Source organism: Rhinichthys klamathensis, unplaced genomic scaffold (assembly GCF_029890125.1).
Source record: "Rhinichthys klamathensis goyatoka isolate OS25496 unplaced genomic scaffold, OSU_Roscu_1.1 h1tg000029l_1, whole genome shotgun sequence".
Taxonomy (NCBI): Eukaryota; Metazoa; Chordata; class Actinopteri; order Cypriniformes; family Leuciscidae; genus Rhinichthys; species Rhinichthys klamathensis.
The window spans coordinates 1650777-1667944 of NW_026606579.1; the positions used below are offsets into that span (position 1 = coordinate 1650777).

General features: G+C 36.5%; 2 protein-coding genes across 2 annotated transcripts; one reads left to right on the top strand and one right to left on the bottom strand.

Annotated features, from left to right (window-relative positions):
- The first annotated feature begins 308 nt into the window (after positions 1–308).
- Positions 309–8817, top strand: mcm10 (minichromosome maintenance 10 replication initiation factor). The gene is made up of 18 exons (XM_056245241.1): positions 309–445; positions 991–1233; positions 1315–1560; positions 1673–1856; positions 2641–2806; positions 2892–3059; positions 4159–4275; positions 4360–4553; positions 4635–4705; positions 4808–4921; positions 5335–5452; positions 5651–5879; positions 6752–6884; positions 6971–7107; positions 7351–7464; positions 7887–8032; positions 8138–8180; positions 8399–8817. The coding sequence occupies exons 1-18, from the start codon at positions 439–441 to the stop codon at positions 8480–8482; spliced, it is 2514 nt and encodes an 837-aa protein (XP_056101216.1). The 5' UTR covers positions 309–438; the 3' UTR covers positions 8483–8817.
- A 1117-nt stretch (positions 8818–9934) lies between these two features.
- ucmaa (upper zone of growth plate and cartilage matrix associated a) lies at positions 9935–14028 on the bottom strand. The gene is made up of 5 exons (XM_056245416.1): positions 13875–14028; positions 13271–13327; positions 12961–13056; positions 10828–10926; positions 9935–10127 (listed from the first exon to the last, which is right to left on the bottom strand). The coding sequence occupies exons 1-5, from the start codon at positions 13930–13932 to the stop codon at positions 10030–10032; spliced, it is 408 nt and encodes a 135-aa protein (XP_056101391.1). The 5' UTR covers positions 13933–14028; the 3' UTR covers positions 9935–10029.
- Positions 14029–17168: the final 3140 nt, after the last annotated feature.

Below are 17168 nucleotides of genomic sequence, written 5' to 3' on the forward strand. Positions count from 1 at the left end.
AAATTTGAAATCTAAACTTAATTAACCCTTTACCAAGAATAGAGCTCAATATACCATCCAATATTCTCGGAAAACTAAGCGTGCTTAAAAGATTTTTTTTGGCTAGACGTGGAAATGTAAATATCACTAAGTGGCGCTACAGAAAACATTTAGTTTTATTGTATTTTTCGATTTTTTACAAAAACCTAGGGTTATTGTGACGTTTTTGTAAAATTGTGATGCTTTTGTAAAACAGTTTAATTCTTATTTATTATTATTATTATTATTATGTTATGGACAGGCACGAAGTTCTCTGGAAAGTGACGTGGTTCCGGGGTCCTGAATACTAAACATTTTTCGCGCCAACATTGAAACAACAACAGCTGCCGCGTCTGATCCTCTGAGTTGTTAAATAACTTTCATTTAAACACAAAGCAAGGAAGAGCGAACAAAATCAAAATGACAGGTATGTCCGCCAGCATATTAGTACAAATGTTTGGCCAGTTTATTACTTGGTTGAATAAACCATACTTAAATTAGATGAGAAATGTTCCTGCAGTTCCCGGTTGCCGAAATCTCATGGACTGATTTTTACTAAATACTATATGATTTGTATTATGATATAATTAGTATGTTCTAATATAATATATACTTTTGTATGCTGTTGTTGCTCTGTTGAAATACTGTTTTGGACATTATATTCATGTACTTTATTCGATCATATATTTTTATTGTAGTGTATGTGTCATATAGTATTTCGAGAGTATTACACATGACAGTCATATTATATTAGTTTAAATCCGTTTTATCTAATCAATGTGTAATAACCTGTTCTATATAGTAAGTATGTATTATATATGATCCTTATAAAATGTTATATGAAATAATTTTAGTATTAACTGAATGTGCATGTATTTACATAACACATGTTATGTTCTATTTTGTAACTGTTATATTTAATGAATGAGCAATATACTGTACAATGTAATTGTTACATGTGTCTAACATCAGAGGAGGAGAACCTGGACATGCTGCTGTCTTTATTTGCGGAGACTGAGAGCCAGAATCTGGAGACTCATGCTGCTGGAGAGGACACTGACAATCTGGACGACCTCTTCGATGAGGATGATGACGGTCATCAATATATTGAGCCGGAGGAGGAGGAGGAGCAAGGGGAAGAAGACGTGGCACCTGGGAAATCCAGCTCTGTTGAAGGGGGCAGTGACTTGAACAAGTCAAAAGAAGATCTCGAGGGTAATGCTCTAGTTATTCTAGGCAAGTTTAGATACTCACATGGACTGTTGTGTGATGATCACGACTGTATTTGTCTTCCAGCTGAACTAAATTTAATGCAGCAGAAGATGCAAAAGCTACAGCAGCAGCTGGAGGCCTCACAGAAAACCACACAGCCTGAAAGCAAACCCTCCGTCCAGAGACAGGCGAGAACCAAACCCTTAACACCACCTCAAGGGGGTTTGAATGCTACCCCACCAACACGACGGGACAGCAGAGCCTCTCCTCCGTCAGGTGTCAAAGCAAAACAGAAAAACAAGCAGAGGTCGGCCCATCCACCCAAAGCAGGTGCAAGTCTCAGTGTTTCTTGGTTCTTTTTGCTTACAAAAAGGATGATGGAAATGCTTGAAATATATTAATTATCATATGCTTTAAATATTTTTGTTTGTTTGTAAATTAGCATCCTCGGAAAGGCAGACTCCTATTGGCCAGAGTATGAATAACTGCCAATCTCAGCCAATGAGAGACAGTACGTTGAAGTCACCACCCACTCTCAAGACTCCTCCCACTGTTAGTCACGCCACACCGCGTCCATCTGTCAATCAAGAGGTTGCCGTGGAGAAATTCTCAGGTCTCAGACTCAGGTCAGTGTACAATAACTTTGGCTTGTTGAAATGATTAAAGAGGTGCTATTATTTTTTTTATTTTTTTTACATTTTCAACTTTCTTTATTGTGTAATTTTGCTGTTTGAGCATGAAAAATGTCTGGAAAGTTACAAAATCCCTCCTAAGGGAGTTCTTCTCTACATCAGAGCGCAGACTTTCTGAACTCCCTGAAACGCCTCCATTGTAGTCTTGAGTTTTATTCTGGGAACGAACACATTACTATGTTCCTTATTTAAATAATTCCCCCACAATGCATATGCAAAAAAAGGGATGAGGCCTGGGTGAGTTGTTTTAGTGGTGTGTTGAAACTCGTGTTCCAAAATCTCGCGCTCAAACCGATTGACCAATCACAACACACTGGTCCAGCCGACCAATCAGAGCACAATGTGCTTTTCTGAAGAAGGAGCTTCATAGAGACAGGAACTAAACCGTGTTACTGACAGACTAGAAAGAGAGGTGCTGCAATGTAAACTATATGTAAAATAATGCTTTTTGAACATTCAAGCATGAAAACTTATTCAAGTAGACCCTTAAAAAAATCAAGACTTTGAAAAAGGGAATAATATGGTCTCTTTAATGTTGCTTTAATTGGTTTTATTACATAGAAAATTAATAAAAAATGAAGTTGTTAATTCAATGAGGATAAAATCCGTAAATAACCTGATACCATCTGACCTTGACCTTAATTTTACATAAATATGTATTTCAGATTTTCTCTTTTCTTTCTATTAAAAGCACAATGGTTTTTTTTTTTCACTGTAGGAAACCACGTTTGTCTTCCATAGACATTGAGCAAAAAATGTCCACCCGCAAACTGATCAAGCTCTCTCAGTTGCCCGATCGACTGGCCAGGGACAATTTAGAGGACAGTGATTGGGTCACTTTCGCGGTGGTGATAAATAAGATTACCCCACAGAGCAAAAACAACGTAAGAGCCTGGTGTTTCTGAGATTTGAACTCTTGTAAATGGATTACATCTTGTATGTTTAATTATACCCTTGTATATTTTGTAGGGGAAAACCTTCAGCATCTGGAAGCTGAATGACCTTCATAATTTGGAAGTGATTGTATCTCTCTTCCTGTTTGGGTCTGTTCACACGGATCTGTGGAAGACTGACACTGGGACAGTGATTGGCATCCTCAATCCAAACCCAATGAAGAACAAAGAGGGTTCCAATGAGGTTTGTGAACATAAAGCCCTCAATATCATATATTTAAAAAGAAATTCAAAATGGACTGATCAAAATGATCTTTAAAGGGGCTGTATGTACGAATTTTCATGTTTAATCAATTTTCTTTCCTTTTTTTGCCAATGTGTCAAAATGAGACCTTCCCTGACTTCCTGTGTTGTTCATGAAAGCCTGTAGTAGACTAATTTTATGTGACGGACTCTGGCCGTTTTAGCCGGAAAATCAAAAGGATGTGACGTTTACGCAGTTGTGCGCTTCTGAGAGCCTCTCTTCCGTTCTATGACTCATGAAATGAATGCTTATACAATGTTCAGGATAATGCTGAAAGAGCTATTCTGTACTGTAATGTGAATGCCATGCAAAGAAAATGGATTAATTCAAACTATAGTCTCAGATCTATGCATTCTATTATCTCAAATATACATTATAATCAAACTATCATAAGAGTGTAATTTTAATTACCTCATCTGTCGACATGATGCCAGTGAATTGCAGAGCTGGTGCAAATATATCCACATCGTTAATTTTCGTTAACAGTATATCGCTGCAAAGACTTTTCCAACTACTTTTTACTTCTAAATTAAGAACGAAAATACGTTGCCGTGAGTATATCAGGGCCTTGAATCACGTTCAGTTTTTTGTACATGTGCACCAGTGAGAGCACAAGCAATAAGTTGCTGGCTGCAGTTCACTTAACAGCCACCGGTGTCGCTAATAACAAGGGTTTCTGTATTCTACATATAGCCCCTTTAACAACTGGAACCAAAATAATATTAACCAATAATAACTTCACATGTTTCCATTCAATCAAATCCTGATGCATTAAAATCAAGTCCCACCCCTCATTATTACCTGCTAAATATTGTTGCACTCAATGTCACATTATGGATGTAAAATACAAATGGAATTTAATGTAATTTTTAAAATCAAAATGTATGTAATACTATACTAACGCATTACCTAAATACTAAAATAACACTTTTGTATATTACCCCTATTCATTTCCAAAATATGCCCGATTCTGGAAGTAAAACAGATTGCTAACAATGTTAATTTTAATGAGTCATGTGGTACGTGTCGTTCTCTTCAGCTCAGCCTGACAGTGGACCACCCACAGAAGGTCCTTATAATGGGAGAAGCCATGGATTTCGGCACCTGCAAGGCAAAAAAAAAGAACGGGGACTCTTGTACTCAGCTAGTCAACTTGGTAAGTCTCCATATTCAAACAAAAAAATCCTTTCCTGTAATATTTCACGATCAGCCAATTCATTACTCCTGTTTGCTTTAACAGCATGAATGCCAGTACTGCCAGTACCATGTTAAAGCCCAGTACAAGAAAATGAGCTCAAAGAGGTCTGAGCTTCAGTCCAGCTTCACAAGCCCCGCCCCCGGTAAAGGAAAGGGGCGGGGCAGTTTGAAGGAGCGCCTGTGCCAATCTAACTTCCACTACGGGGGCATGTCGTCACTCGCCTGTGCGCCCTCGACGTGAGTTCACTGCCTCTTTTTATGACCTTTCTAAATCCACACAAACCCTAAAATGATTGTATTAATCTTTTATTTTGACAGGTCTGCCCCACAGCCAAAGAAACAACCCACTATGCAGTCTATTTTAGCATCCATCCCAACTAAGAAACTTGGTAAACCTTCTGTTTAGTACACTTTTTTTTTCTTTTTTTTTTTTATGGCTGCCATTTTTTTGTGCTTGTTCATGATTTCTAATCAAGTGTTTGTTCCGGTAGCTCTGAATTCGGGCGAGGTGTTGGGCTGTTCCGATGATTTCAAAGGCCTGATGTCTATGCCGACGCCTGGAGCACTAAATATAAAGAGGCATTTAGGACATGCCAAAAGTACAGGTAATTTAAAGGGATAGTTCATCCAAAATTAAACTTCTATGAGCATTTACTCACTCTCATGTCATTCTTAATCTGTAAAGTGTGAAGAACAGACTAAAACAACTCTCAAATCTCATTTACGCTTGTGCATTTTTAAACCATGCACCTCGAGGGCAACCATGCCAGATTTGACCTCAAACACTGTTGGTTTTCATGCGTTTTAAGCAATTTGAGAGCTACTAGTTGCACTGTTAATAATACTTCTGAATGTTCTCTGATGCTGCAGTACTGTTTTGGGCCAGCAGATGTCTGTTGAATGCCACCCCACAATTGGGATGCAATGAAACAAACCGAAAGCCAGCACATTTGTCACTTGGATAGCTTGCAAATTTCATTTCTTTCTTGCCTCATTTTTTTATTTGCCTTTGTTTTAGCTGTGACAGGATCTTCAGTTCAGTCTATATCTGCATCTGACCTTCTCAAACAGCAGAAAGAACAACACCAGCAGAGAATGCTTGCTCGAAAGAAGAGGGCAGAAGAGATTCAAAAGAGGTGAGAGGTGTTTTTTCATATTTTTAGTTAGTTGCTTTAACTACTCATTGTATTTGTTTTGCATTACATTTGAAAGGTTTTAGTGTTAGTGAAACATTTAGTGTTTCCATATTGATTTTCTGGATTGGTTGGTGCTCTTGTGACCCTTAAACTGTCTTTACAGTAGATGTGCTATGAATATTTTTCCCCTCTACCTAGGGTGCTGGGTCAGAACAGTGGGGTTCCTGTTGCCCCCTCACGGCCCAGTGTAAGCAGGGGTCCCCTGCTCTCCCCAAAAGCAGCCTCGGAGGTCCCGAAAGGGTCGTCTGCCCCTGCGTCCCGTCTCTCAGGTCCTGCTGTTCCATCGCTGGGCCGTGGTTTTTCAGAAGGAGAGGACATCCTCCTTGATCTGTCTCCACCTTCATCAAAGAGCCTCTCAGCCACAAAGGTACTGGCCCGGGAAAGTGCTCCATCATTTGTTAAAGGATTTTTTAAATTCTAGAATGTTGTGTTGCTGTGTATCTTTTTTTCTATCTTTTATTAAAGTGCAGTTAAATGCAAAAACCTGAAGAGAAACATTTTCAGTTGAATTTGATATAAATAAATAAAGTAAAAATGATTCCAAAGAATGTGAGATTTATATTTATTTATTAACTTCATTTTTAATAACAATGAGAAATTATTAAAAATGATTATGCTAACTTAATTTTAATTGTTTAATAACTTAAATTGTTATTTAATGAGTAATAACTAATAATAATATATCAATAAAAATTAAAATATATTTGTAAAAAATCAGGTACAATGAAAAATCGGGTACATATAGCAATATAGTGGCACATATACAATAATGCGATCATTAAACATTAAACGTATAAATCAAAACTGCCTAACACTACCAAATGAAATGTCAAATCCAAGATGAGCTAAAGGACTGCAAGAGAATGTTAATTCGGGGAAAGAGTTCATTTAAGTTATTCAATTATTAAAACATATTTAAAAATGGAACATTTAAATGACATTTTAAAAAACATTTCTATTTCTTATTGTTATTTATTGATATAAAAAATGTAAGTATGCTCTAATGCATCTTTTTATTAAAAACAAAAGTCATCAATAGAATAATAATCACATTAATCTTGTGATTTCCATCCTCAAAGCAGTAATTCTGTAACATTTAAGTTAATTTATTTTTATTCTCCCAGATTTTCCACGGACCGCCAGCATCCCCCTTGGAGCCCTTGATCAAAACCCTTGATGCTTTTACAACTGCTTTAAATTAGTTTATAATAGCTGTTTTTAATTATTTTTGTTTATTAGTTGGCGGCAGTGAGGAAACTCCAAGCCAAAGGTTCAGTCATTGTTAAAGACGACCCAAATGCTGTAAAACGCAAGCGAGCCAACAGCGATGACATCACAGATCGTGTAAAGCGCAATCTCTCCACACCTACAGGTACAGACATTCATGAGGTTTATGATTGACTGTTTGCTTGTTTGCTTTTCTCTAAGGCACTTATTCTTCTACAAATCTATCCGCAGTAACTGATGAAAATTCAATTGGTGAGGAGGAGGAGCCAGCTCAGAAAAAGAGGCGGGAACAGCTGGAGTACATCCAATCAGAGGAGTTTCAGCGTATCCTCAACGCCAAGTCTTCAAACTCGTGGATGATGGGAGAGGTGTGTATCTTGGCTGAACAGCAGCGTGTGTGTATTTTGATAAGAATGTCAATGCTTTGATATGTGTGATGTCACAATAAGTGGGCGGAGCTTGCAGTTGATTTGAAGCGTTCAGCGTTTATTTGCTTTGGACGCACCATTGTTTTGTTTATTTTTTTCACCACATGTGTGGTATGAAATGATTGTTCAGGTCATGCCTCGGTGGAAGTTTCTTGCATGTGTGACTAAATGTTATCTGTCTAGATTGAGGAGCAGGCCATGCAGGAGTATTTTGAGCCGCTGGTGCAAAAAGAGAAAATGGAGGAGAAGATGAAGAGTATCAGGGAGATGAAGTGTCGGGCCGTAACCTGCAAAACCGTAAGTCAACAAATTTGCAACTAAAGAGACTCTGCATCTGTCCTAAATGCTGAGTAAGCCATAAATTACATAACTCTGGTTTTCCAGTGAAAAATTAGGTACAAAAAAGCGCTGGATGCATTTTAGATTTCAAGTGGTGCACTTGAAAAACCCTGTGGAATAATAACACATTTATTGCCGTCTCATTCAGAGCGATTTCTCCTGCATCATTAGTAGCAAATTAGTATTTATTCACAGCAAGTCTTAATGACGAACCAATCTTGAACATAATTTGTGACATAATCCCTGTCGTTCAAGAGGAACAAAAAGCAAACAAACCTCTTTAAGATGCTAATTAGACCATTACGTGGTTTCGGTCTGATTACACCTGTAAATCACGGACCGTTTATGCGGTTTAGTTCATGAGCCCCTCTCGCCCGCAGTGTAAATACACCCACTTTAAACCAGCGGACCGCTGTGTGGAAGAGAAACATGACTACCACTGGCACGACGCCGTCAAGCGCTTCTTCAAATGCCCCTGTGGGCAGAGGAAGATCTGCCTGGCACGGATGCCACACGGAGCCTGCAGGTGGGGGACGGATGGGTTACATTTATATAAGACACTGACATTTTAATACTTAACTGTCAGTTGATAAGTTGTGGTAATAACTTTAATTTCACTTTTCTATTTTAGCCATTGTGGCCTCTTCAAGTGGGAGAGAGACGGCATGTTAAGGGTACAGTTTCAATTCTTTACTACTATCATTATTATACTACTTTATTTAAATTCCTTTAATTGCTTGAAACAAGTTATAACTGAATAGATTGTTATTTAATGTTCTATAAGTGCACAGTATTTATAAATAATTAGAATTGGGTGGTATTTTTAAGTGGTACTTCAGGAATTTAATTATATAAGCGTGCGTGTAACTCGCTCTGTATTTCACTTCCACAGGAGAAAAAGGGACCCAAAATCGGAGGGGAGCTACTGTTGCCACGTGGAGAGGAACAGGCCAAATTCCTCAACAGTTTAAAGTAGAGTCAGCTGTCCCGTGCACGGCCTGAGCCCAGTCTCCATCCAGACTCCTCTGAGAAGTCTAAACACACAGATGAGGAGCTTCGGATCACGTCTTCATACTCGGAGAGTGTGACTGAAGTGTTGAAGGGGCATCAGCGTTACATTTAAGTTGGTCAATGTTAAATGTGATTTTAGTGATTTTACTAGTGTTTGTCTGTTGTCTATATATTTGTTGTTTTAAGATAAGCTGTCAAGCCTTTTAAATGTGTAAATATATACTGTTATTATTTTAATTCTGAACTTTAATATCAACCATCAAGTGGCACACCTGAATTAAACGATACTAAGTGAACTTGTGAACGTTCTCACATTGATTTGACTGCAGGGGACGGCACACATGCTAAATCTTGTTGGTCTCGCAGCATGCAGTGATATTTTAAAGCTTTATTAGCCCTCTGTGCTCTTCCTTAAGCAGTAGGAGTGGCAGGAGGCTGTTCTCCTGTCAGATTTGGGTAACGACACAGAGACTCAGGAAGGTCAATAAATCTTTCTTTCTTCTTGTTACTTTCTCCCTCTTTTTCCCATCTGTCTAAGCTCTCAGCACAGGAATGTCACTCCGTTGCCAGCAAATACTGCCTTGGAATTATTATTCCATCTGTAGATACACAAATCTGAGCTCATATATATATATATATATATATATATATATTACATTACCATATTTATGACATTAGAAGATGTTGCAATAAAGGCAAGGTTTTTTTTTACATTTGACTTTTATTGGCTTTTACTGTCCCTTTTTTATTGTTCTGGTTGTTGCATTTTATATCAAATCCTCACTAATGTGGAAAATGAGAAGAAACCAGGAGGTCAGATGATAGCTGAATGTTATTACTGAAGGAATTAAGCAGTTGCTCTTGGGGGAAAAAGCTTAAAATCACAAACTAATCATGAATGTTTTGATGAGTCCAATAAAGAGAATTTTTGATTCAAGATAAGTGATTATAACACTTACACAGAAAAACACATTTTAATACACATAAACCCTTTTTTTATACATGTATTATATGGAGCCCCTAACATGGTGATGGCAGGAAAAAATATGATATGATATAATAATATTGATTTATAATGTTTTATTATAAAAAAATAAGTTTTGGGTTCCACTGAGAAGATTTGCAAGAGAATGCAAAAGTATTCACAATTTTTCCTCTCATCTCATAGTTTTGTCTCTTAAGGGTCTCCATTCTAAAGGCACATGGTGGTGGAAAAAATATATTTTAAAGCTTTTGTGTTTGCCTTTCCCCCAAGAAATTTGCTCGTAAAATGTTTGCTTTCTGAGAAACTTGGCATTCAGTGCTACACAGTTTTGTGAGGAAATGCAAAGGTTTGCAAGCGAACACAAAAGCATTGGCATATAATTTTCCCTCCCATTTCATATATTTTTTCTTAGGGGCTCTGTAGTATTGAGCTTTAAATCTAAAAGTGCTTATGTTTTGAATAATAGTTATATAATGTCATGAAAGTATCCCTCCACTGAAGATGCACTCTCGAGGCCTTGCATGTGCTCAGACGTACGGGCGGTGGTGAGGGTATCGTGGGTATTGCCCATCATAGTGGAATTCTCTCCACTGTTCGTTCTTCTCTCTGGTCCTCTCATTCTGTTCTGTTGATACAAAGACACAGCAGCTCGAACATCTCGAACAAGACATTATATATCTTCAATATTAAAAGGTAACAATTTCTTAAGTCTAAAATAAATGTAGTCTGGGAGATTCCGCCAATACACTGTGGTATTTAGCTATGATTATCATCAAAAAGAAATTAAAATTCGAAATATTCGGGTAACACGTATTGACGTGGTTACTTTACATGTACTTACCCATAGTAATAACAGTAAACTATGTCTAATTACAAGTAACATAAGTACATTAATTAATATTACTTAGTACTTAGAGTTATTACAATGTAACTGTCACCTTAAAACAAAGTGCAACCAATATTCATTATGTAGAAACAATAACTGTAGTAGCCGTGGTATTTTGTTTGGAAATAGGGTTTCCATGCTAGAAAAATAAAACTGAAATCACTAATCTTTTCTTAGTCTGTGTTCTTGGAACATACAAATGTTCAATTTAAATATCATCTGTGCCAAATTTACTGTTTACTTCCAAATCTGTGCAGGGATCTAATGTCACCAATCAAGTGTTCTGGATTATAATTCCTAATCATTGTTAGAGGGTTTGTGAGAGGCTCAGAGTCACTGCTGTCATCAGCCTCTTATTAGTCTTTATCCCGTGAAGATTTGCACTGCATGTTTCCCTTTTCTGGAAGCCAAGATAATCAAACAGGGAGATCAGTCTCACCATCACGCTCCTCCTCTAAATAGTTCTCGTATTCGTTGCTTTGTTCCTCATAGTGCTCCCTCCTCCGCTCATTTGCAGCCATCTTCACCCTTTGCTCCGCTAAAAGTGAGTGAAAAGACATATTTCAGCATAGAAATCACACATTTATATATATATATTCTTCTTGTGTTCACTAGCTTATTTGAAAACAGAATGTGCATTATTTTAAACGTGCATTAATTGACTAAGCTAGAGTTCAGAAATGACATGCCAATGCTTATAATCTCAAAATGTCCAAATATAGGTTGATACATCACTAGGCAAAGTGTAAATATGCTTCTGGATTTCCATGAAACAACCTCAACCCATTTTTTTTTTACTAGTCTGTACTTGCAACGTCTGGACACATGAGCAATTAAGCATCCACTATCCTTGCAAAAAAAAAAAAAAATCTTAGTCTCATCTCTAGACATCTCAGAATCCTCAAAAACTCCAGACTACAGTATAAACAGGTTTAGGGGTAACACACATTCCCATTAACCTGCTGACAGCAGTTCGCAGATATTAACAAAATTGGGTGCCAACAATAATCTCGGTTTCGCCTTCTTTCTCCATAGTGAGGGAGGTTAGTTTAGCTCATGTCTGCACATTCCTCTCTCGAGCCCCAACTGCTTTACCTCCTCCAACCTGCAGTGTCTGCTCCTGCACCATCACACACACACTGCTGACAACTTCAAATACACTTCAGTAAAACTTTTCCATGCCTTCATTGCTGCAGTCGTAGGCTGGCAGGTTAAGGGACGGCCTGATGGCGTTTGGGCGAGTGTCAGTATGTGTGTGTGGGAGGAAGGGAGAGAGAGAGAGAGTGAGAGAACAGCTCCATATTGTCCGGTTGGTCCTTCTAGCCCAGTGGTTCTCAAAGTTTTTGACTCAAGGCTGCATTGTCCAAGATATCTTGAAATTGAATTGAAATAGTTGTCCAAAATTAATTTTGTGACTCCAGAAGTTTGAAGAACTGTTCTTCAGTAAAAGCAATAGTTAAGTGGGCTTTAGAAGTATAATGCAGGTTGTTAATTTTTAGCATTTCATTGCATTTATTTCTTCATTTCATCATTTGTTTTTTATGTTTTATTTTACTACTACATAGTTCTTTTTGAGTTTCAACTCATGTTTTGTCTCAGTTGCATATTGTATTGTGTTAGGCAGTGTTGGGGAAAGTTACTTCTAAAAGTAATGTTACACAATATTGTTACTCCTTTAAAATGTAACTAATTGTTACTTAGTTACTTTAATGGAAAGTAATATGTTGTGTCACTTTATTACTTTTTCTCACCTGGGCTTGCTTGTTTGTTTTTTAATAACAAAAATGTAGAAATGTAAACTCACACCTGTAGTAGTGGTCAATAAATGGGAAAACAAAGTAACTTATGTTACCTATTTGAAAAAGTAACTCAGATATTTTGTTGTAAATTTAAAAGTAATGCATTACTTTAAAAAGTAATCTAATTACGTAACTCAAGATTTTTGTGATGCATTACCCCCACCAAAACACATATTTAATTAAGTAGACCTGTAAAGAATAGAAGACTATGAGGAATGTAAATAGTTTGGTAATACATTTTTTATTTACGACTCTGATTAGTGTAATCTATAATGTTAAACTGTGAGTATTATTTGAAATCACCATCATAGTGTTTGAAGTTTATAAAGGTTCCAATAGGGAGTTTTCGCAAAGATTCCATAAAGAAGCATTTGAAGAACATTAAAAAAAATCTAAAGAACTTTTTTTCTCTATAAAGATCCTTTTGTGCAATGGAAAGATTCCATGGATATTAAAGGTTCTTCATGGATCTATAGATGCCAGTAAAGGACCTTTATTTTTTAGAGTGTGTGTTCAATTTGCTCATAGTGAACAGATGTGTAGCAAATGAGAGCACATTAGTGTCTCTATATATGTAAGATAATTAAAGTTAAAGAAGGCTATTCATTTATTTCTTCACATCTGCATCCTATTGCAGTGTGAATTATTTTGATGGGAGATTACTTAGAGTGGACTGTAAGCTCTTTAATTGTTGAACTACATATCACAAGTGTAATTGTGTCTTTATGATGAAGAAGAAAAAAAAGCAGAACTGACATTAGGAGAGCACTTACCATAATACTCTTCATAAGTTCTTGGGGATCTGCGGCCGCGGCGTTTGAAGAAGTTTGAGGCATCTGATGCTGGCATGAAAACTCGTTTAGATGGGCCTGCAAAAGCAATGAAGTAAGAGGAGAGAGTGTGTGTGTGTGTGTGCGCGCAGTACTGGTGAACCCTAGACTGTGGGACCAATTTTTTTAATGTAAAAATGGAGAAAGTTTTCTGTGAGGGTTGTGTTTAGGGGATAGAATATACTGTTTATACAAAAATCATTGTCTATAGAAAGTCCCCATAAAAGTGTGTGTGTGTGTGTGTTGAACTCACCTTGAGCTTCAGTGTTTTTTCCATCTTTAACAGCTGCACTTTCAACCCCAGCCAGCACTAAAGAAAGAGAGTGTTTTCTTTTCAGTTTTTTCTGATCAGGTCTTTAAGATAATTCGTCTGATATGAAATAATTGCTAACTCTTCCTGCAATGTGTTTTACAACCAGTCTTTGAATACATTTACAAAAATACCATGCTAATACAACCTTTTTTAGACAGGGTTCCATACTTATACCATGGCATTTTGGAAGTGTACTATACATTTTGCCCTTAGAAATAACCTAAAATACTATATGTACTGTAAGTATATGAATCATTTAGCACCAATATATATATAGCAAAGCACCATAGTACAGTATCTAAAATCGTCACTGTACCATAGTACCACCACAGTACTTTTTTTTTGTAAAAGTATGATTGTCAAGAAACATTTCAAAGCAGATTATCTGTTTAATTTAAATTAAATTACATTAATAAAACTTTTTTTAACCATCTAAACGAGGACTTGTTATATGGTTTAAATGTATTTATAAATACTACTCACACTAAGCCTATACCCTAAAACAAAACGTTTCACATGTGTAAAACTGAATGGGGTTACTCACCGATTAAAATGAGGACGCTGGGCAGCAGTGTGAGCAGGACAGAATGATTCCAGGCCATCCTCAAGAAGATGAGTATCAGAACCACAGCAGAGAGTCCTGAGACCTGAGAGAGAGCATGTGTATGTGAGAGAAAGAGAAAAGAGGGAACGCCAGGCAAGGATAGAAGGGGGAGCTGGAATTTCACTCGCCCAGAGGAACGCAGGAGGGGCGAGAGAAGGAGACACGGACCCCAGCGCACACCCACTGATCAGACCCTCTGTGTGCATGAGGGTCAATATCATTCACTATTGCTGTCCAAACTTCAAGATCTGGCAGATTTACAGTTTATCATCAGGTTTCCATTCCAATGAAACGAATGAACAACAGATCAAGTGTGTGTGATGGATTTCTCCAGCAGCTACTCATCAGGATTAAACGATTAACTAAATATCAGCACTATCATCTGTCATCATAAATAATACTCCCTGCATTCCCCTGAGATCAGAATCTGTCTATCTGTCTATCTATCTGTCTATCTATCTATATATCTAGCTATCTATCTATCTATATGTCTGTCTGTCTGTCTCTGTCTATCTATCTATCTATTATCTATCTATCTATCTATCTGTCTGTCTGTCTGTATATCTATCTGTCTGTCTGTCTACCTATCTGTCTACCTGTCTATCTATCTGTCTGTCTGTCTGTCTACCTATCTGTCTACCTGTCTATCTATCTACACTGTAAAAAGTGAAACATTGGATTAATTTAATAAAATTGAAGTAACCATTCACAATAAAGATTTTACATTAACCTAATGTTCAGAAACCATTCAGTTCAAACTAATTTTCAGCATTTCATGCAAACTCTTTTCTGAATTTGGTATAAATCAGTATTTTAAATTGGCTCAAATTAAAATTTTTTTTTTTTTTAACAGACTTGATTTCATGCAAACTCTTTTCTGAATTTGGTATAAATATATTTTAAATTGGCTCAAATTAAAAAAATTTTTTTTTTAACAGACTTGATTTCATGCAAACTATTTTCTGAATTTGGTGTAAAACAATATTTTAAATTGGCTTAAAAAAAGAAGCCTTGTATAATATATATTTATTGCAAGTAATATAAAAGGCTTCACAATTGGCATAATCTAAAAAAAAAATTCTCTCAATATATATATATTTAAATGAGTCAGATCAAACGTTCTTTTAAATATTTATTAAATATGAAAATCATTGTTTTTAAGATTACACTTTTTTTTTGCAAAACAAACATTTACAAATACAAATGTAATTGAGACAGTTCAAGTAATCGGTTCATTTTAAGTTGAATTTCATATATAGCAGTATTAAAATGTGGATATATCATATAAGAATAAGAAATAACAAATACCTAAAAACAATTGGTCTGCTTCTCTCAGGAATTAACATTTTTGGCAGAAGAAATAAATGTAAATAAAATACAAAACATGGATATTGGCACATCCAGTAAACAACAAACTACTGAACTACTATTACACGATGTAGTGGAGACTGGGGTGAAGGCATTTCTGCCATCCTGTGTGTTTGTGTGTGTGTGAAATGAAACACTGAAATGGAGGCTGTCAGTCAGTCAGTCATTGACTATGCAGCAGAGTGCAGAGGCGACATATTTTGGGGGTCATTTTTCTTGTGTCAAGTTCCATTAAAATCTTCTGAAAAAACTCAAAAGTGAATTTCAGTTCTTTTGGATACTTGAGATTTAGCACATAAGTCAGTCCAAATAGCATTGCTACAGCAGCTGCGGTTGAGGGCACGTTACTGAGGACCTCTGTGCCCTCAATGAGAACCCTGGTATCTGTCTCACTGATTAAGACGGACATTGGTTGCTCCAGTCCATCACCTGGCATATCCTGGCGAGACAATACATAGTAATGAATAAAGAGTGCTGCAAAAAGTTCATAAATTTCAATAATTCAAGGTAAAAAGTGAAAACTTGTATATTACATTGATCCATTACACATAAAGTGAAATATTTCAAGTAAATATTTGTGTACATTTTGATGGTTGCAGCTTACAGACAATCAAAACCCCAAATTCAGTATCTCAGAAAATTAAAATATCACATAGAACCAATAAAAACAAGGATTTGTAATACAGAAATGTATGTCTTAAAGGGGTCATATAATGGTACATGCACTTTTTCAAGTTGATTGTACTGAAATGTGTGTTGGCAGTGCCTGTACACAACCATCATATAATGATAAAAATCCATCCAGTGTTTTTGTTTTAATCTCCCCTCCCACGATTGATAATTGACAGCAGCGTTTCAACACAGACCCGCACTGAGCGAGCTGTCATCATAGTCCGTCATTGTTGATACGCTGGAGCAGAATGGCGTCTAAGCGATTGTGGTGTTCTGTTCTTGGGTATAATAACGAACAGTCATTTTTAGGGCTGGGTATCGATTCAGATGTTCAAATTCGATTCGATTCTCCATTCACAAGCTCACAGTTCGATTCGATTTCGATTCTCGATTCGAATTTCGATTCCTGATTCGACTATAATGATTATAGATGTAATACAAATCTCAGTCTAAATATCAGTTATCATTTTTTAGACAATTTTTTATTACATTGATCTCACCTAAATGTTTGTTTTTACAATGGGGTAATTTTTTTGTTAAGAGTTTATGCAACACATGGAAGCTTGATTTCAATCTTTGAATTAAATTGAAAAAAGTAGCACAAATAAATACAATAGAATAGGCCTAAAGACACAAATAAAGAGACATAAAAAGAAAAGTTTTTGTCAGAAATACTACAGAAACTGAATAAAGTAATCCAATGTAAAATAACACTGCATAGTCTTTTAGTCCTGACTGAATTAAATACATAGGCTATTCATTCTGATTCCTTACAATTAATGCTATATTATGTTGTTTTGACAACAAAATTAATGACAGATATGGCTCCGTTCACTTTAAGAGCTAGTGCACGGATCCATTACTGTTTCATTATAACGTTACTGTCTGTCACACGCGTTTTATGCTTATTTAAGACATAACCGACTGTCTTTACGAGGTTACTCACCAAGACCAGAGTTTTGACATCATTTTGCGTGTTTTTAACTGTTGAAGCGATATCATCCACGAAAAAGAACTTTTGTTGCTGGCGAGCTGTTTGTGAGGCGGATTTAGGCTTTACTGTATTTGCAGTAATGTGTAAAGTATGTGAGTGGCAACAATTTTTATTTGCTTTGTTGAAAAGTGTAGTGGTTATATATAAAAAACTGGGTTATCCATCCCCAGAGATCGTCTGAAAACACGAAATCCCCCCTC